The sequence below is a fragment of the Bombina bombina genome, chromosome 4, assembly GCF_027579735.1.
Source record: "Bombina bombina isolate aBomBom1 chromosome 4, aBomBom1.pri, whole genome shotgun sequence".
Taxonomy (NCBI): domain Eukaryota; kingdom Metazoa; phylum Chordata; class Amphibia; order Anura; family Bombinatoridae; genus Bombina; species Bombina bombina.
This window is the reverse complement of record NC_069502.1, coordinates 247032499-247054725: the sequence shown is the minus strand read 5'-3', so window position 1 is coordinate 247054725 and position 22227 is coordinate 247032499. Positions and strand designations below refer to the sequence as shown.

Sequence of the window (22227 nt, the reverse complement as noted above, 5' to 3'; positions counted from 1 at the left end):
AGAGTTGAGCAAACAGTAAGGCAAATCTTAAACATGTCAGTGCACATCCCTCACTGGGGAAAGGCAAGATACATTTTTCTCTGAAAGGCCTGGAAAATAAATACAAATAAAATGCTGATAACACTTTATGTGAAGGTAAAATATAAGCGCCTCCTGCTTTTATCACCAAGACATACAGAGACAGCTGGATGACTACATCACTGTAATAATTTGCTTTGTATTTCAGTTATAGAAGCTTCATGCAATGATCAGTTGATAACATTTTGTCCTGAGGATAAAATGTTTCATCTTCCCATAGCCAAAAGGTGGAGAAAGAATGCTTAACAACATTTATCATTTTAGGAGTTGATTGAAAGGACATAGGTTAACTTAAGGTGTCTTGGAGACTGCTGCCAAAAATGTACGTGAAAATCTCAGTGAGTTGTAGAATTAAAAAAAGGGGGAATCGTTTAGCAGGACCTGCTCACATCTTCTTATAAAAATTTGTTGTTTTTGTTTACTGTGTCTGTTGGATTTTATAAAGATAATTGCTAGCGATTGACCATTTTATGTAGATAACGTACTTCTCAACAACTGAAACACATATTTCAGGAAGTGGACGCAAAATACGCAGATTATGTTATGGGGTCAATGTTCTGCAAATAATAAAGTCATTTGTGACACTATGAGGCCTATTTATCAAGCTCCGAATGGAGCTTGAAGGCCCGTGTCTAAAGACCGTTGCTCCATAACTCTGTCCGCCTGCTCTGAGCAGGCGGACAGAGATCACCACAATTCAACCCGATCGAGTACGATCGGGTTGATTGACACCCCCCTGCTGGCGGCTGATTGGCTGCGAATCTGCAAGAGCTGCTGGTGCAATGCTGAATATGGAGAGCGTATTGCTCTCCGCATTCAGTGAGGTCTGTCAGACCTGATCCGCACTGTCGGATCAGGTCCGACAGACCTTTAATAAAGAGGCCTCTATGACAAGAACTGTTTAAATCCATGGGAAGGTATCTACAGCAGTGAGTAAACACTGTTTACATGTAATTATTACCTACTGCCATATTGTTTATGCTAGCTTTTGCAAACCCTTTATTGTATCTGGTTGGAGAGTGGTTATAATGGAATGTTTGTATTGTTCTACTTTTTCTTTATTGAGCTCTGAAACAGTCATTAATTAATTACTGATATTTTCAAGTGAAACATTTAACCTATAATGAGTTTATATTAAAATAATTGCTTTTAATAAATGCAATTTAGGTTCACTATAATTCACTATTAATTACTTTAAAAATGTGATCAGATTAATTACAAGTATTACAAGTACAAAATGAAACACACTTTTCTTTTACATTTATCTTAGTTGTTAAAGCAAAAACTTTTAAAATATTGAGTTGCTCACATTTGTGTATAGGTAGACCTTTCTAGATGCATATTTCATGCACTGGGAGGTATCTGTAAATGTTACCACCAGCAAATCTACAGTGACCTGGGAAAACGGACTTATTCTAATTGAATAATAATTAGAGATATATAGAAATATATACTTTTAAAAAAATCAAAAGAGAAAGATAGAAGAAAATGATAACTGGGGTAAAGATGTGGTACTATACCTGCCATCACTGAATAAAATGGGCATGTTTTTGAACTCTCACAATAAAAAAAAAAAAAAATCATTTATAAAGGAAGCATACATTATGTATGGTTGTGAGAGTCTAAACTGAGAAGTTCACAAAATCTAGGGTGAAAAAAAAGAGGAAGGCAGACATCTATTTACCAGAGGAGAGGAAACAGGGGTACTAATGGCACTACTAAGGTAGAAGGGCAAGGATGCTAATATAGGTTATCTATTGTAGGTCTAAAAATTATAGACACTATCTCTAGTAATATATTAGAAGAAGGGGTGCTGTGTACTGGGTATACAAAACACAGATACATCAGTCATAGACACTAATGTACACTTGTGTAGCACTCACATTCCTTAAAGGCCTATTGGGCAGATTAGTGGAAAAATGTATGAGAAGGAGGAGGAGTATACAATTTAAAATTAATCTTTAATAGGAACTTTTTTTTTTTTTTTAAAAAGGGGGTGTTTGACATACACACAGAAAAGACAACTTTAAAAAACACAGGAAAATGGTGATTAATATATATCTCAAGATATATAACAGTTTATTCACCATCAGTGGAAATTATTGATAATAAGTCTGACCTAGGATGTGAATATTAATCCATAGTCAGGGTATATATGTACACTGATTGATAGGCTCAAAAGGCTATAAGGGAGGTTTCTAATATAAGGTCAGAAAGATGGTTAATTATCTTATGGTAGTAAACTGTAGTTGACTTGTTATTATTGGTAGATAAATGCCCATACAACTTGTGTTTATCAAGAGAATATGCTTTATACTAATATTAGTATATATATTCAATTAAGAAATATATATTCAAAGCATATTTTTAATTTTTTGTAGGAAATACTTATATAATAACATTCAGCTATTTGTTGGTATTGGTAACGAAACTTATGTAGCTTTCAAAAGATAGTAAAATATATCATATGGCTCATGACAGATATCACTGATGTAATATGCGCTTATATTTATATTTACAGGTGCTTAGATTCACAGTATGTATGATGGCGCTCTGTGCTAAAAGTCACTAAGTAATTTAAGTTAAGATGTAATTATATCCGTTACTATAAGTCTATTGGAGTTACTACCAAGTATCCACTGCATCGATACTATACATTTATAATAGACCTCCCAGTATAAACTAAAAATAACAGTTTCTTAACTTCATATGCGGTAAGCAGAGGTTGCTGATATAAGCTAAATACTTTAAAGGTTAAGATAGCTTATATATGGTCCGAGTATATGTGACCATCCACAACTACAAATGAAGTAAGCAGCGATTGCTGATATAAACTAAATGTTTTAAAGGTTAGCATAGATTATATATGGTCGGAGTATCCCAATAGGCCTTTAAGGAATGTGAGTGCTACACAAGTGTACATTAGTGTCAGTCTATGACTGATTTATCTGTGTTATCTATTTACCAGGTATCACCACCTACAAAACGTTTCTCCCAAAGGCAGCCTCCGTCGAGGCAAAAGCCTAAATTTGATAAAACTTGGTGAAAGTATGTAAGGAAGACCAAGTTGCCACCCTACAGATCTGTTCTACAGAGGCCTCATTCTTGAACACCCAAGAAGTAGACACCGAGTGAGTGGAATGAGCTGTAATTCGAAAAGGAGGTTCCTGACCAGCATCCAAGTAAGTCAAGCACATTATGCTTCTGCCCCTTTTGTTTACCTGAGTACAACATGTAAAAACTGGAGGATTGAAGAAAACCCATTGTAGCTTGAAGATAAAATTTCAAAGCTCTAACTACATCTAGGCTATGGAGTAACCTTTCTATAAAGGGCTTGGGGCTAGGACATAAAGAAGGCACCACAATCTCCTAAATAAATGTTCTCTAACATAACTACTTTAGGCAAAAATCCAGTGACTGGGTGTAAAACTTCCTTATCTTGGTGAAACACCAAGTAAAGAGAGTCACGGGACAAAGCTGACAAATCTGAAACCTTTCTGGCCGAAGAGATAGTCAAAAGGAAAAGAACCATCCAATAATTTAATGTCAAGATTATGCATAGGTTCAAATGGTGGGTACTGAAGTACCTTGAGAACTAAATTAAGATTCCAAGGAGGACATTGGAATTGTACCAACGTTCTAATTCTATCAAGAGCCTGTATGAAGGATTAAATGTCAGGTAAATGGGTTAGTTTTCTGTGTAACAGGACCGATAAGGTTGAAATCTGCTCTTTGAGATAATTAGCAGATAGACCCTTATCTAGCCCTTCCTGCAATAAGTACAAAACATGAGTTATTCAAACCGAATGCCAGGAATAACCCCCGTTTTGCACACCAGGAAAGATAAACATTACACACCTTGTGGTAAATCTTCCTTGTAACTGGTTTACAAGTTTGAATCAAAGTCTCAACCACTGAGTCTTTGAATCCCCTCTGAGAAAGAATCAACTGTACAATCTCCAAGCAGTTAAACTGCAAGACTACATATTTTGATGAAGGAATGGGCCTTGCATGAACAAATCTGGATGTAGAGGAAGATGCTATGGTGTCGCACTGGACATCTGTACCAGGTCTTCATACCAAGTTATGTGGGGCCACACAGGAGCTATATGGATGGCTGGAGTTCACTCCTGCTTTAGGCGAGCCACCACCCATGGAAAAAGAATGATTGGGGGAAAGATGTAGACCAACTATATTAGATCCCAGGCAGAACTGGTAGATGCCTTGATGACTCCATGGTCTATATCACCTAAGCAAGAAGCCATTAAGTCTATCTCTGGCCAATCCCAGAGATCCACTAACCTGTTGAAATTTCCTGATTGAGAGATCATTCTCCCAGATAAAATGTCTGATGACTCAGATAATCTGCTTCCCAAGTTTCCACTCCTGGAGTATGAATATCCAAAATGACACTCTGATGTCTCCCGCTCAATTGAGGATCTAACAGACATCTTGCATAACTAGGGGGCTCCAAGTGCCCCCTTAATGGTTTATATAACTATAGTCATGATGCTGTCTGACTGGAAGTGCATAAAAAGAAGAGCAGCCAATTGAGTTCTGCATATAGCCTTGAGTTCCAGAATTTTGATGGGTAGAAGAGCCAACTGTGAGCTATGGGACATTCCCATACTATTCCCCAGCCAGATAGACTTGCATCCGTGGTGATTATCTGCCACTCTGGTCTGAGGAAAGACATGCCTCTGGACAAATTAATTGGAGATGTCTACCAAGACAGGGAGCCCTGTGCTTCCTGAGTCAGCTGAATAATCTGGGACAGATCTGAATGATCTCCATCCAACTGAGTCAGCATGCAAAGTTGTAGGGGATGCAGATGGAACCTCACAAACAGAATGGCATCTCATGACACCACCATTAAACCTATACCACCATTAAACCTATAACCTTGATGCACTAAGCTATGGATGGTGATTGGGTAGACTAAAGCCTCTGACATGCTGCTTGTAGCTTGAGTATGTGCTGGTCTGTGAGAAACAGTTTCATTACCTCTGAATCTATGATGACTCACAAAACATCCCTTGTTCTGGGTATTAAAGAGCTCTTGGCTACATTGACTTTCCATCTATGATGATGGAACCACAGTTGTTTCTCTGTATGAAGAAAAGCTAAAGGTAAAGTTGGAGCTTGCACCAAGATATCATCCAAGTATGGGGCCACTGACAACCCTTGTACCCTGATCACCGAAAGGGTAGCTCCTAAAACGTTGGTGAAAATGGAAGGAGCAGTTGCTAGACTAAACGGTAAGGCTAGGAACTGGAAATGATTGTTTTGAAAGGCTAATGGAATAAACCTGTGATGATCTGGGTGGATTGGGATGTGCAAGTATGCATCTGTCAGATCTATTGTTATCATTAACTGACCTTGAACCACCAGAGGAAGAATGGATCATATACTCTCCATCTTGAAGGAAGGTACTCTCAAGAACTTGTTTAGCATCTTTAGATCTAAGATGGGTCTCAAGGTTCCCTCCTTTTTGGAACAACAAAGAGATTTGAGTAAAAACCCATCTCCCGTTTCTCCACGAGTACTCGAGTAATTACACCCATATCTTCCAGATCCTTTACACACTGCAAGAAGGCTGTCCATTTTTGGCCTTCTTGAAACATGGGACAGAATAAAACTTTATTGAGGAGGATGAGATCTGAAACCTATCCTGTACCTCTGGGATACTATCTCCAGAACTTAAAGGTCCTGAACAGAACTTGCCCAGGCTTCCAAAAAAAAAAGATTAGACTGCCCCTACCTGAGAATCCGGATTGGGGGGCTGCACTTTCATGCAGATTTTTTATCCGTGGAAGGCTTTTTTGCTGGCTTGGACTTGTTCCAATTAGAATAAAGGTTTTCAAAAAGGTCTAGTGGTCTGGCTTCTGATTTTTGTGAGATTTCTGCCACTTATACTGGCGAAAGGAGCTAAATCTGCTACCACATTTTGCCTTAGGTCTAGCCTTCCTATCCTGAGGAAGAAAAGCTCCCTTTACTCCCGTGACTAGAGTGCAAGCCAGGACGAAACATGGTTTTTCCTTTGAATGCAAGTGTGAGCAACCTGGACTTGGAAACCATATCTAAAGACCAATATTTTAGCTAAAGATCCCCTTCAGCACAAGACAGCTAAAGCTATACTCTTTGCATTAATGCGAATGATTTGAATCACCGCATTGCAAATAAAAATGTTCACTATCTTCGGACATTGAATATATTCCAGATGATTCCTCAGAGAGAAGGTAATTTAGGGAATCACACCAAAAAGCAGCAGCACCTGCCACTGCAGTGATACCAACCACTGGTTGGACTAATAAACCTCCCTGTAAAAAAGCTTTCCTAAGAAAACCCTTTAGTTTCCTGTCAATAGAATCTTTGAAAGACGTATTGTCCTCCTAGGCGATAGTAGTTATCTTGGCTAACATGGAGATTGCCCTATTAACCTTAGGGATAGAACCCCACATTTTTAAATTAGCTGCAGCCACTGGAAAAAGCTTGCTAAATGAAGGGGAAGAAGTAAAGCGCACTCCAGGTTTCTCCCATTCGTTAGCAATGATTTCCGAAACTAACATAGGCACTGGAAATGTATCTGGGGCTTTAATCTTAGGTCTAAAAATCATATCCAGCTTCTAGAGAGGCTTTTCCTCAGATGGCCAAGGATCCTAAATGCCTAGCTTCTTTAAAACCTCCTTTAATAAGGAATGCAATTGTTCCATCTTAAATTGAAAATTAAAATCCTCAGTGTCCATGTCTGAGTCTGACCAGTGAGACCTCAGAAGACACCTTTCCATCAGACCCAGAGGAGTCCACCACAAAATCTATGGCTAGTTAGGATTTTGAAATCCAGGGGCAATATCAGACACCCCCTTCTTCCGTGTGTCTTAAGCCAGAGGTACTACTGCAGGGAAAGACTGCGAAAGAAAATTGGTAGACTCACAGCAAACTAAGCCTTCCCAGTGCACCCAGATAATGATTAAACTAATGGTGACATAAACTGCCCCATACAGCTCCAGTATGGAGAGTCTCAACCCCTCCTGTGCCTGGAATCCCTCGGGACTATCAGCCGGTGTAGTACGGACTGCTCCTGAAAATCGCTGCTTATCCACTTAACAGCTGAAAGGAAAAGTGAGCTATTAGTGGGAATGCATACCAAGACCTTGTCCCCGTGGCGGGAATATTGTGTAACCCTTTCCTTGCCCCGGTAAATAAATATGAACCGTATCCCCACAACTGCAACAAGCTATTTCCTGTGCTGCTGTAGAACCTCCAAAACAAAAGCACTGCATACTGTAACCGCCCGACTCACAGTAATTAATGTCAAACAAGACCCAGACTGAGACTAGGACAAGCATGTAGCGTATAACCCCTGCTGTATGTCCCTTTGTGTACTACCACTCTGCACTAAACACTATATGTACCCCAAGCCCCCCCCCCCCTTAGTTAGACTAGGTCCCTTTCATTTGTGGGGCACACTCCCAGCTTCCTCACATATCTGAACGCCATGGAGAAAAAGAGCGTAATGTGTCCCCAGACCCCTAGTGTCACTGACAACTGGGACCATACTTGGGAAAAACTATCAACTGCAGGAGACTCGGGAACTTCCCAGTGACTCCAGTGGCTTGAAATATTCAAACGTATCCCTCTATTCCAGGAAGGAATGATCTTCTGAACACCTCTAACTTTGCTCTCTCCTTGATGAGGCAAAGAACTACTGGGAGAGAGAGGGAAGTAGGAGGGATACTTAAAACTCTGGTGTGGGGTGTCTTTGCGTCCTCCTGGTGGCCAGGTAAAGTATTTCCCAAGAGTAAGGTTGTGGACTCTCACAAGCATTAGAAATAAATAAATTAGATAATAGAAGTAAATTGGAAAGTTGTTTAAAAAGGCAATCTTTATCTGAGTCACGCAGAAAAAAAATGTGTTTCATGTCCCTTTAATTAACATGATAAAACAAAAGCTTGTCAGTAGACAATGTTATCTGCAACCCAAAACTGTGAAAACCAAAATATAAAAATGATTTAAGTAACTGAAAATGAGTCAACAAAAATTAATCATGACACACTCAAGAAACATTGCACTAATCCTCACATACAACATTCATATTGCGCTATCGAATGTTGCAGTGCTTTACCAATAAATGTTAATAATAATAGTAATGCATAAGTGAAATGCGTCAGTTATCTGCTATTTTAACTCATTTTAAAAATCTATTTTTCTATTTAAAGAGACAACACCAGAATTTTTGTTGTTTAAAAAGATAATCCTTTATTACCCATACCCCAGTTTTGCATAGCCAACACAGTTATAATACTAAACATTTTACCTCTGTGATTACCTTGTATTTAAGCCTCTGCAAACTAACTTATTTCAGTTCTTATGACAGACTTGCATTTTAGCCAATCGGTGCTCACTCCTAGGTATCTTCACGTGCATGAGCTCAATGTTATCTATATGGCACACATGAACTAATGCCTTCTATCGGTGAAAAACTGTCAAAATGCATTCATATGAGAGGTAGTCTTCAAGGCCTAAGAAATTCACATATAAGCCTCCTAGGTTTAGCTTTCAACTAAGACTACTAAGAGAACAAAGCAAAATTAGTGATAAAAGTAAATTGGAAGTTGCTTAAAATTACATTGCCTATTTGTATCATGAAAAATATTTTAGGACTTGACTGTCTTCCATTCACTATTAGTTGTTGGTACAACAGGGCTTTGATTCTACAGCACCTCTACAGTATGTTTCATGTGATGTTTACATGCTACAGTCAAGGTATTTTCAGCTCATTATATTTTACAACCGCTAACTCATAATATATAACACTAATCTGATATTAATACATTTCAAAACTTTAAGATTTTTCAATTAGAATGTAGACAAGTGAATTATTTAAAAGCAATGCAGGATGCGTTACTAACAGGCCATATGGCCACAGTATTGATATTCCACATGCATTGAAAATGCACATGCAGTGTAAAACTAACAGGGAAAGTTAGTCATACTTTTAAGACTTTGATCTTACAGAAGATACTTGTATAAATTATGATCAAAAGACCTGTGCTATTTACAGCGTGAAAACATCAAGGCATTAATCAGTATTCTGTCTAATCCATTCCTTGGGAATAAATGAGTGTTCAATATGGGGACCTCAGGCTGTCAGTCACCAGTATCACTGCATCTCATTGGGGAGCTTGTTAAGGCAGCTGGAATTGCAAAGCACTTCTTGAAGGTGTAGGAACTGCTCATATCTTTATATTTTCCACTAACATTTTCAGGAACAAGCTATTTCCTTTTATCTTAAGATTTTCCTTATTATTATTTATATTTCTGCGACTCTGCATGTTCCCTGGTAATACGGTTTACTATAAGTACAGAGCCAAGAGCGACTGGAATTTTAAAGACAATACACATGTACTGGTGTGTGTGTGCGCGCATGTATATATATATATATATATATATATATATATATATCCTATATATTAAAAGGCCAAGTATGTTTATCTAGCCTTAACCCGTTAATGACCAGCGCCAATGCACAGTAGAGACTGAACGAGACAAGTGCAAGGATGGCACTGGCCATTAAGCCCTGGGCATCTCTCTGCTGCAATCTTGCTAAAAGTAGCGAGATCACACTATTTCTGCATGCCCCACGAGGCGCGTGGGCCCGCTACACTACAGAAAAAATGTATGCCAAGAGGGAGAAGGAAGGATGGAGGGGGAAAGAGGGAGAAGGAGATATAGGGGGATCCTAGGGTGGAGGGGGAAATAAATTCTAGGGAAAGATCTTGGAGGGGGACATTTTGGCCCGTGTACATGGGCTTTTAGCACTAGTAAATATATATATATATATATATATATTTATATGCACACGCCCACAAGCATTGCAGGAGTAAGCAAAATGCCAAACAATAACATTTAATAGTATACTAATAGAAAGGCATTACAGATTAAGACCTTCATAACAAAATGCACAAATAGTCAGAAGAGCATAAAACACCTTGGGACTACAAGATTTGGGTGATTGGGCTGCATAACAAATCAGACAGTGGTTGGGCTGCCTAGCAATTCAGACAATGGTTGGGCTGCATAGCAAATCAGACAGTGGTTGGGCTGCATAGCAAATCAGACAGTGGTTGGGCTGCATAACAATATATATATATATATATATATATATATATATATATATATATATATATATATATATATATATATATATATATATATATATGTGTGTTATTTAATGTATTATCCTCCTTAACCCATGTCCATGATCATGCAAAACTGATGATTTTTTTCCAGCAGCAAGCAAGCAGCAACCAAGAACCATCCCATAGCCATAGCAGCTCTCCTCCCCCCACCCAGAAATTACATATGGGGTAACCTAGGTTCTTCACATAAGTTAAGTGAACAGTTAAGTGATGAAGTGGTGACCATGTCTCATTCTGTGCATAGCCTAAGCTCTATAGGGACTCAGTCTCAGAGTGACTAATGTGTAGTGTGCTTCTGTGGTGTTGGGGGAAAAAAGTGGTGACATTATTAGATGATTTAAAAAAAATATATAAAAAAGGAAACTGTGGTCTTAATGCATAACAGGCAGCTTATAAATAATAAAATTATAAATGATGTGCCAACGGTCGCCAACCTACCTCTCTCACTATCTTTAGAACCACAGCACCAGTCTCTCACGTGACTCCCTCAGCCTCTATTTCAAAAGTATAGTAGTAGTGTGACACTCACAAGTACAGTTACAGGTGCCAGCATCCTCACATGTGTTTTCCCCTCTAACAGCTCCACTTCCCGAGCCGCCTCCAGCCTCTCTCATGTCACTGACTGACAGTCTCTCAGTCAGATAGGCGGCCGTTATGATGCACGCTGAGTGACGAGTCAGTGGAGTGCCGATGCGCAGCAGGCAGCAACGCAAGTGACAATAGCTCAGTCTGAACTCAACTGTCCAGTAGTGCCCACACACCCAGCACCCTCCTGACCCCTGTGCTGCCCAATGCCCATCATGGATAATGTTGTCCCACAGTCCCAGACATCCCAACCTGCAAAAACTCATCTCAGGGAGGTGGCTTCTCCTGCTACTGTGCTGCCACCCCCCTCCCAGTTATATATTGGACACCTTGAAACCCTAAATAAGATAGAGACTTATCATTAAAGTAGCTTCCCACTAAATTCACATTAAAAAAGTAGCTTTATTGCACAACCACATACAACAAATCTTTTTTTTCCAGTGATCGTACGCTTGTTTATTTTAGAATACGAAGTTTAATTACGTGCAGTAAATAAGGTAGTATTTGTGTTTTATTTTATTAAAATCAGTGCTAGTGGGGGCTTTTTGGTTACTGATGCATGCTTTGAGGGTTCTAAAACGTCCCAGCAACTAAAGGCATTCCTTAAAGAAACACTTTTCCGGATTTGGGCCACATTGGATCATAGTACTTGGAGTTTCAGGGAGATTGCATTCCATTTGCTGGCATCAGGGAGCCGCTATTACAATCAGGGAGACTCCCTGAACTTCAGGGAGAGTTGGGATGTCTGCAGTCCCTGCTGCAACAGACTGTGTCCTGACTGAGTCTGAGTGACAGATAGTCACTGTCAGTGAAAAGTGTGTGCCGTGCGCGCTGTTGCGTTTTTCAAAAACTTAAGCTGATTTGCCAATGCCGGTAGGCAGATCCGACGCCCCCCTGATGGGGCGCAGTAAGGCTGCCTAGATGGCCTTACACTGGTGCCGGGCCTGATAAACATGAAATACACAAATTGCAGCCAGGAAAGAGTACTTAACTGATCTTAAACTGATTCTGAAAAGTAAAATTTTTCAATTGGTGATGGAATATAGACAGAAATATGTGCGCCTTAAACACTACATTGCAAAAGGTAAGCATACAAAATACATTATTTAAAATAATTTAAACTTTTTTTTTGTTTTTAAATTTGCATTGCTTTGTAGCCGTGGGACATACCATTTCAAATAACCAAGGATCCGAATACGGCTCTTTTCGGAGCCATATATATTTTTTTTTTTAAAGTGCAACATACTAAGATCTGGCCACCTTCTTCCACATTCAGATCCTAACGAAGGATCCAAATGTACATCCCTACTTTCAAAAGCCTCTTTTCTCCTCTGCTGAGGCTAAATTGGATGATAGAAGTGAGCTACTACAGTGTTAAATTTCAACAAATTATTATTATTTTTTTCATAAATGCCAAAATATTTGTAATTACTTTGAAGCATTTTGCATTACATTATCAATTGATGTGTGATGTTTTACGTACAAATATAAAGTACCAGACTTCTAGGTTCTATCAGAAATATTTTTATCACCATGTGGCAATTTAGTAGTTATTATTTTTGAGAAAAAGCAAAAAAACATACCATAAGAGAAAACCAATATCAATGGTCTCTATAACTCTGACTGGGGACATAGACTGTCCTTAAAGGGATTTTGTAATTACAAGACATTTCTGTTGTGCTGCTATAGAATAACATATCAGCCAAGCCATATCGTTTGTAAAACAAATTAAAGGGCCATGATACCCATATTTTTTTCTTTCATGATTTAGAAAGAGAATGCATTTTTAAACATCTTTCTAATTTACTTCTATTATCTAATTTGTTTTATTCTCTTGATATTCTTTGCTGGAAAGCATATCTAGATATGCTCAGTAGCTGCTGATTGGTTGCTGCACATAGAAGCCTCGTGTGATTGGCTCACCCATGTGCATTGCTTTTTCTTCAAATAAGGATATCTTAAAAATGAAGCAAAATAAATAATAGAAGTAAATTGTAATGTTGTTTAAATTTGTATGTTCTATCTGAATCATGAAAGAAAGATTTTGGGTTTAGTGGCCCTTTAACCTCCTTTTCAGTGCAATTACTTTTCAACAGCCAAACTCCACCCACACTTTGCCTAATTTGGAGCCAATCTGGGCTTTAGTCAGCAGGCAACATGGATAGTCACTGTCATAAATATAGTATAGAATGCATTGTTTTTCAGTTAATATTTGATAAAGCCAATTAGGGACAGATATATAATAGGGTTAGCTTTAAAAAGTCAACAAGGTGCATTTCAAGTTCTTAGAATTAGAAATTACTCAGATTTCAGAGATAAATTACATGAAAAGGGGCAAAACAAATAAGGAAAATATATTGCAAAGTTGTTTCATTACACATAACTAAACATTTTATATAAAAATCTCAAGATGTTTTTGCCCCTTTAAAGGGCCATTATAGTGGAACAATTATGTGCACTAATTGTGCAGCTGAGTCATGCAACTGCCGCTACTTATTGGGTCACTGGCTGTTTCTACTCAGGAGCAGTCACTTTCTGTGGCTCCTGGGTGGTACAGTAACCATGTGTTTAACCTCTTTGCAGGGTTTAAACACATATAGATGCAGGGTTGCTAGTGCTAACATTTCAGATTCTAACAAATTAGAGCATATAACTGTTCATTACAAGTTACAAAGTGTTAATGATAGAGTGGAATGCGACAGACAATACTGTTGGACTGTGCTAAAATTAGTGAACAACTTGATATTACAAGTCCATGGTTAACCAGAGAAGGGTTAGTGCGGCTAACTTCGCTCGAGTGCATTTTATACTTTCAAAGGATATTGTGAAAGTGCTAAATTGTGCTCATATTACAAGTTGAAAGTTATAGTTTGCACTTGAGTGAAAGCCAAAAATAATATGATAATGTTTTATTCTCTGAAATATAAATAACATATAAAACCTCCACCAGAGGGGAAATCTTACTAAATATTTAAAAAAAACAAGCAGTCCCAGAAAATATATAAAGACTTTCGCAAAAACGTTCTTCAAAATGTATCGACCAAAACATTTTCCAAATAAAAGTCTACTATACTGCAACACAATGTAATGAAGAAGCAAAATATGAATAACGCAAAAAAAAATCCAAATGTTTGTTACCCTATGAAAATAATTACAAACAATAATAGAGTAAATTATATTCTTCAGTAACCTTCTCCTGAGACTTATTTACGTAGATTCCCTATAACTGGAACAGCCTCACCATTCTCTCCAGTTAATTCACTAATGTGCATTTATCTCTTCATAATTAGTGAATTTGTTCTGCATAATAAGAGCAACTGGAGAGAAAGAAGAATGTTTTAGTGTTAGGGTATCCAGGGGTCTGACACTTAGCTAGAACATTCATACCTGTGTGAATTGCTGCAGCCTTTCAATGGTTTGGCGGATGTGCAGATTTAGTCCTCTGACTTTAACTTCTGGATTGTTTGTTTGAGCTTTAACTCCATTGGACACAACCATGTTTGTGTAACTACAAAGGAGACAAAAATAAACAGTATATAAGTATTCACTCACTCCAACCAGCCAGAGGCTAAGTCCTTGTCAAAAACACATATTCACTACATTTATTGTCACATAAACCCACATTATCAGACACTCCTGATTTGTCATTTTTGTACTGAGACTTGTGGGCAAGGAGAAACCATATTCCTTTTTACAGTGTACAAAGAATGAGGAGATTAAATCAATGCACGATGAGAGTCTGTACGATAAAACACTGTAAGAGAAAAGTAAGCCAGAGATGATTTGTGGTTGACCTATACTCATTTCAGGGTAAACTTCCTGTTACAAACGATTGTGTAGGTACCATATCTATATGTGGCCCAGACTGTCCTGAGTTTATGATTATTCACTTTTATGAGGTCACATGGAGCTAAAAGTATGCCTGCGCTCTATTACAAGTACATGAGCTGTATGTATATATACAGTATATATATATATATATATATATATATATATATATATATATATATATATATATACATACACATACATATGTACAAAGAGATCAGCTCTCACCAGCAAAGCAACCACTCTGTGCACGGCCTGTAAATATCCAAAGGAAAAAGGGGCTGGGGATCAGGATCCGGTGTGTATCCTCAGTTGTCCACAACACTTAAGCCAGCATGAAGAGATTTAAATAATCACCTTTAATGTATCAAAACATAACTTGTCGGCCTCACATGGAGGCCTTAGTCACATGTAAAAAACACATATCACAGGCATCACAGACATGCCTGTGATGTGTGTTTTTTACATGTGACCAAGGCCTCCATGGAGGCCCGACACTTTATGTTTTGATACATTAAAGGTGATTATTTAACCCCTTAACGACCAACGACGTATGGGGTACGTCCTGCAAAAAAATGCAGTTAATGACCAAGGACGTACCCCGTACGTCGTTGGTCTTTGAAAGCAGTGGAAGCGATCCTGATCACTTCCAACTGCTTTCATGTTATAGCAGTGATGCCTCGATATTGAGGCATCCTGCTATAACATTTTTAAGCCGTCCGATGAAGAGAGAGCCACCCTGTGGCCCTCTCTGCATCGGCCATCAATGGCCCTGTCCGTTGGTGGGTGGGAGCTGATCGTGGGAGGCGGGTGGGCCGCCATCGGTGGGGAAGGGGGGTGGGATCGAGTGCGCGCGGGTGCGCGCGGGTGTGCGCGCGTGCACGGGAGCGGGCGCGCGCGCGGGTGGGAACCCTACACTATGAAACACTGTAAGGTGGGAGAGAGGGGGTTGAGGGGGAGCAAATATTTTACAAATGTTAACGATCTGGGATGGTGGGAGGTTGGGGGTTGAGGGGGGGCAGCTACACTACAGAAAACATAATAATAAAATGTTCTAAAAATGTTCTAAAATGTTCTAAAAAACATATTTGATTTCAAACTGGGTACTGGCAGACAGCTGCCAGTACCCAATATGGCGCATAATAAGGCTGAGAGGGGGGGTTAGAGAGCTGTTTGGGGGGGGGATCAGGGAAGTTGGGGGCTAAGGGTGGATCCTACAGAGCAGAATTATCTTTTTTTTTTTTTTAAATCCCCAAAAAACTCTTATTTTAGTACTGGCAGACTTACTGCCAGTACTTAAGATGGCGGGGACAATTGTGGGGTGGGGGAGGGAAGAGAGCTGTTTGGGAGGGATCAGGGGGTGTGATGTGTCATGTGGGAGGTTGATACCTACACTAAAGCTAAAATTAACCCTGCAAGCTCCCTACAAGCTCCCTAATTAACCCCTTCAATGCTGGGCATTATACACGTGTGGTGCACAACGGCATTTAGCTGCCTTCTAATTACCAAAAAGCAAAGCCAAAGCCATATATATCTGCTATTTCTGAACAAAGGGGATCCCAGAGAAGCTTTTACAACCATTTATGCCATAATTGCACAAGCTGTTTGTAAATAATTTCAGTGAGAAACCTAAAATTGTGAAAAATTTAACGCTTTATTTTTATTTGTTAGCATTTGGCGGTGAAATGGTGGCATGAAATATACCAAAATGGGTCTAGATCAATACTTTGGGTTGTCTACTACATTATACTAAAGCTAAAATTAACCCTAAAAGCTCCCTACAAGCTTCCTAATTAACCCCTTCAATGCTGGGCATAATACATGTGTGGTGCGCAGTGGCATTTTGCGGCCTTCTAAATACCAAAAAGCAATGCCAAAGCCATATATGTCTGCAATTTCTGAACAAAGGGGATCCCAGAGAAGCATTTACAACCATTTGTGCCATAATTGCACAAGCTGTTTGTAAATAATTTCAGTGAGAAACCTAAAGTTTGTGAAACAATTTGTGAAAAAGTGAACACATTTTTTTATTTGATCGCATTTGGTAGTGAAATTGTGGCATGAAATATACCAAAATGGGCCTAGATCAATACTTTGGGATGTCTTCTAAAAAAAAATATATGCATGTCAAGGGATATTCAGGGATTCCTGAAAGATATCAGTGTCCCAATGTAACTAGCGCTAATTTTTTAAAAAAGTGGTTTGGAAATAGCAAAGTGCTACTTGTATTTATTTCCCTATAACTTGCAAAAAAAGCAAAGCACATGTAAACATTGGGTATTTCTAAACTCAGGACAAAATTTAGAAACTATTTAGCATGGGTGTTTTTTGGTGGTTGTAGATGTGTAACAGATTTTGGGGGTTAAAGTTAGAAAAAGTGTGTTTTTTTCCTCATATTTTATATTTTTTTTTATAGTAAATTATAAGATATGATGAAAATAATGGTATCTTTAGAAAGTCCATTTAATGGCGAGAAAAACAGTATATAATATGTGTGGGTACAGTAAATGAGTAAGAGGAAAATTACAGCTAAACACAAACACCGCAGAAATGTAAAAATAGCCTTGGTCCCAAACGGACAGAAAATGGAAAAGTGCTGTGGTCCTTAAGGGGTTAAATCTCTTCATGCTGGCTTAAGTGTTGTGGACAACTGAGGATACACACCGGATCCTGATCCCCAGCCCCTTTTTCCTTTATATATATATATATATATATATATATATATATATATATATATATATATATATATATATATATATATATATATATATATATTCATATTCTGAAACCGTGTAGAATAAAACTCACTGGAGGCCTGATTCTTCTTATATTTGTATAATAACTTCTTATTGTGGCTTTTCTGATTTTTTCGTTATTGTGATACAATATAAGGGCTAATACAAGTTTATATAATGCTCCATTTTAGCAAATGGATCAGAATCACAATACCATTCTGTAGAGACTAAGCACAATATGCAGGTCACTAAATAATAGTGTCTCCTTACAACTGGTCTATATAACCACTAGCCAGGGAACTTCTAATCACAGCCACTATAATACTGCTACTATTATATATAAGCACCAGTTTCATAGACCACTAACACTAAATGTAATTGCCTCCCACCACAAAAGAAACCCCTAAATCTCTATTGATTTGAACTAAAACTGATTTAATCCTAAAAGTAACCATGTATTAACCAAAATAAACCCTAAAAATGACCCTTTCCCCAACAAAATGTTACTCTAACTTCTATCCTGCTCAACACCCAAAGGACCCCACCACCAATCAGAAGAACATGCTCACCCATAATCAATTCTGGCTGTCTAATATAATGAACAAATCAGAATGAAAGCCATTTGGCATGTATTGTAACAAAAAAACAAACACACAGACAATGTAGCCAAGAAAGGAAAAAGTACCTGTGCTGCTAATTGTCATGAAAAGTTAAAAAAATAATGATTATCTGGACTTCATCTAAAGACATTTCAATGTGATTTTTTAAAAAAATTAAAGCACATATAATTAGAATTTCTTTTTTTTTTACATTTGAATGGAAAACAAAAGTTTTTCCTTGTTCTTAGGAATATCAGGAGTGGTAATATTTAATCTCATATTTGTTATAACATATACTAACATAGCCTGGACATCCCTATTTTATTTTATTTGATGATGTTCAATTTATATATTTTCTCTGTTCAGTTTTTCTAAATAAGGTTTATCATTTTATATAAAATTGAAGGAATTTTGTTCGAATATTGTATATTACAGCTGTGTCTCCCATCTCTATATTAGCATAAAGATTTTTTAATAAAGTTAATTAAAAGAAAAAAGCAAAAAGAAAAAAAGGAGCATAGAGAAAAAAATAGCACTGCTTTCTAAGCAACCCCCAGTGATATGTGCTGAAAATCACATTTGTATTCTTACCGAAATAAAAATTCCATATATATATATATATATATATATATATATATATATTTATATATATATATATATATATAGTGACGTGCGGTGAAGTCAGAGGCTGGTAAGGCACTGGACATTATACGCCTGAGTAGCACATATATGAACCCAATAGAGGTATTATAAATGTACAACTATATTAGCAGGTTGCACAATGACACACTGCTCACTGTTATGGAATATTGGTGACACATTAAATGAATTATAATATATCACCTAACATTTTTTAAATTAAATTAAATATTGGAAAAATAAATTCTCTCTTTATTTTAGTGCAATGTCTTATATGGAACATAAAATTACAGTATAATTATTGTGACATTATTATAGTACTACTGTTATTTTCTGTTCCAACTTCCATCTAATTCTAAGACATTGTGCTAACTAAAATAAAGAAAGAATGTATTTAACCAATATTTAATTTAATTAAAAAAATTGTTAAAAAAATATGAAAACCCAAAGGAAGTTAAGGAACAGTAATAATGCATCACTACTTAAATTGTTCCACATCTTCCAATCACTCTTTCTCAAAGAAAGAAACTGCAGTCACCTTCTTCAACGCCCATTACAACAATTAACCCTTACTGTGTGACACACTGACTCCACAGACCCTCTGCCTCAAAAATCCTCTATCAACAACATAATACCCCACAGCTCTCAACATCCTCCCACCCCCTCCAGTGTAAGCACCCTGGCTTGCAACCAATTAATTTACCAAAATTAGCTTAAAGCAAATAGCAAAATTGCCTTCAGGATGGTGGAGAAGTACCCAAAGACCAGACCATTTTGATAGGGTATTAAATACTGCTGATGTGTGATTATATACTGCCTTCAGCTAGTAAAATACTACCATACAAATGTGAAAGAGTCAGATCCCAAAACACTGAAAAGAATGAGAGCTGGTTGGTTAGTGAGGACTGAGGCACAAAGATGGCATACCAGGGAAGAGGGTGTACTCACTGGCACTTATATAATACATGCAGATGCTGGTGACATTCCTATTCCTGGATATCATTCCCTCAAAGTCCAACAAAATAGATAATAAATAAGAAAGCTTCTCATGAGTCATGAAACAGCACAAAAATAGTTAAAAATTGTTTACCTCTCTTTCTATCTCTCTCAAGATATTTCTATCTATCACTCCATACAGCAACTGGACAAAATATGAAAGACCACTGAGACTAATAATCTGTATTGAGAACAATTTATACTCACAAGCTCTACAAGTCACACTCACAAGCTCTACAAGTCACACTCACTACACATGACAATATACCATGTTTTTCACCAGTACTAGATATGGGGCGCGATCCGATATAGATCGCAGTTTGCGGCGCAAGCAAGGGAACCGGCGTCGCCCGCAGTTTCAGCTCGCAACTCGAGCTATCCCATATAAGTCGCCGTCAGATGCTAACGTGCCGTAAGTCTGACAAACCAGCGATGTCCAGAAATCTGCGCAAGTACAAATTTCTGGCGTCGCCAGTGACTTGCGCCACGTTAGAAACTGCCGGCGCCTATAAAACCTGACTAAAGTCTAAAACACCCGCACTGTCTAACACGCCTCCCTAACATAGCCCGCACTGTCTAACACGCCTCCCTAACATAGCCCGACACGTCTAACCCTCTATCCGCTATCCCCCCTCACTAGCCTAACAATAAAAAAGCTATTAACCCCTAAACCGCCACTCCCGTACCCCGCCGCAACCTAATAAAGTTATTAACCCCTAAACCGCCGCTCCCGTACCCCGCCGCCAGCTATATTATATCTATAACCCCCTAAAGTGAGCCCCTAACACCGCCGCCATCTATATTAAAATTATTAACCCCTAATGTAAGCTCCTTACACCGCCGCCATCTCTATTAAAATGATTAACCCCTAATTTAATCTACCTACCCCGCCGCCAGCTATATTATCTATATTAACCCTAAGTATATTATAGTTAATTTAGTTATTACATTATATATATTAACTATATTAACCCTAATTATATTAGGGTTAATATAGTTACTATAGTATTTATATTAACTATATTAACTCTATCTAACCCTAACACCCCTAACTAAATTTATATTAAATTAATCTAATTCATTTATAAACTAAAATATTCCTATTTAAATCTAAATACTTACCTATAAAATAAACCCTAAGATAGCTACAATATAATTAATAATTACATTGTAGCTATGTTAGGGTTAATATTTATTTTACAGGTAAATTGTTAATTATTTTAACTAGGTATAATAGATATTAAATAGTTATTAACTATTTAATATCTACCTAGTTAAAATAATTACCCAATTACCTGTAAAATAAATCCTAACCTAAGTTACAAATACACCTACACTATCAATAAATTTAATAAACTACAAACATCTATCTAAAAATACAATTAAATTAACTAAACTACAAAAAAAAAAAACACTAAATTACAAAAAATAAAAAAAAGATTAAAAGATTTTTAAGCTAATTACACCTATTCTAAGCCCCCTAATAAAATAATAAACCCCCAAAATAAAAAAAATTCCCTGCCCTATTCTAAATTAAACAAATTTCAAAGCTCTTTACCTTACCAGCCCTTAAAAGGGCCTTTTGTGGGGCATACCCCAAAGAATTCAGCTCTTTTGCATACAACAAATACAATCCCCCCCCCCATTACAACCCACCACCCACATACCCCTATTCTAAAACCACCCAAACCCCCCTTAAAAAAGCCTAACACTACCCCCCTGAAGATCTCCCTACCTTGTCTTCACCACACCGGGCCGAACTCCTGATCCGATCCGGGCGATGTCTTCCTCCAAGCGGCAAAGAAGAATTCTTCCTCCGGCGATGTCTTCCTCCAAGCGGCAAAGAAGAATTCTTCCTCCGGCGACGTCTTCCTCCAAGCGGCAGCAAAGTCTTCATTCTTCCGGCGGCATCTTCAATCTTCTTTCTTCGCTCCGCCGCCGCGGAGCATCCATCCCGGCCGACTGCTGTACTACGAATGAGGTACCTTTAAATGACGTCATCCAAGATGGCGTCCGCCGAATTCCGATTGGCTGATAGGATTCTATCAGCCAATCGGAATTAAGTTAGAAAAATCTGATTGGCTGATTGAATCAGCCAATCAGATTCAAGTTCAATCCGATTGGCTGATCCGAACAGCCAATCAGATTGAGCTCGCATTCTATTGGCTGATCGGAACAGCCAATAGAATGCGAGCTCAATCTGATTGGCTGATTGGATCAGCCAATCGGATTGAACTTGAATCTGATTGGCTGATTGAATCAGCCAATCAGATTTTTCTAACTTAATTCCGATTGGCTGATAGAATCCTATCAGCCAATCGGAATTCGGCGGACGCCATCTTGGATGATGTCATTTAAAGGTACCTCATTCGTAGTACAGCAGTCAGCCGGGATGGATGCTCCGCGGCGGCGGAGCGAAGAAAGAAGATTGAAGATGCCGCCGGAAGAATGAAGACTTTGCTGCCGCTTGGAGGAAGACGTCGCCGGAGGAAGAATTCTTCTTTGCCGCTTGGAGGAAGACATCGCCGGAGGAAGAATTCTTCTTTGCCGCTTGGAGGAAGACAT

General features: G+C 38.1%; 1 protein-coding gene across 2 annotated transcripts in view; it reads right to left on the bottom strand.

The window, feature by feature from the left end:
• Positions 1-22227, bottom strand: part of LOC128656136 (glypican-5-like) — a 501056-nt gene that overhangs the window by 203825 nt on the left and 275004 nt on the right. For both annotated transcript variants that reach the window (XM_053709861.1, XM_053709862.1), the window contains one exon: positions 14253-14373. In XM_053709861.1, the coding sequence (XP_053565836.1) occupies positions 14253-14373 (121 nt within the window). The remainder of the gene's footprint in view (positions 1-14252; positions 14374-22227) is intronic.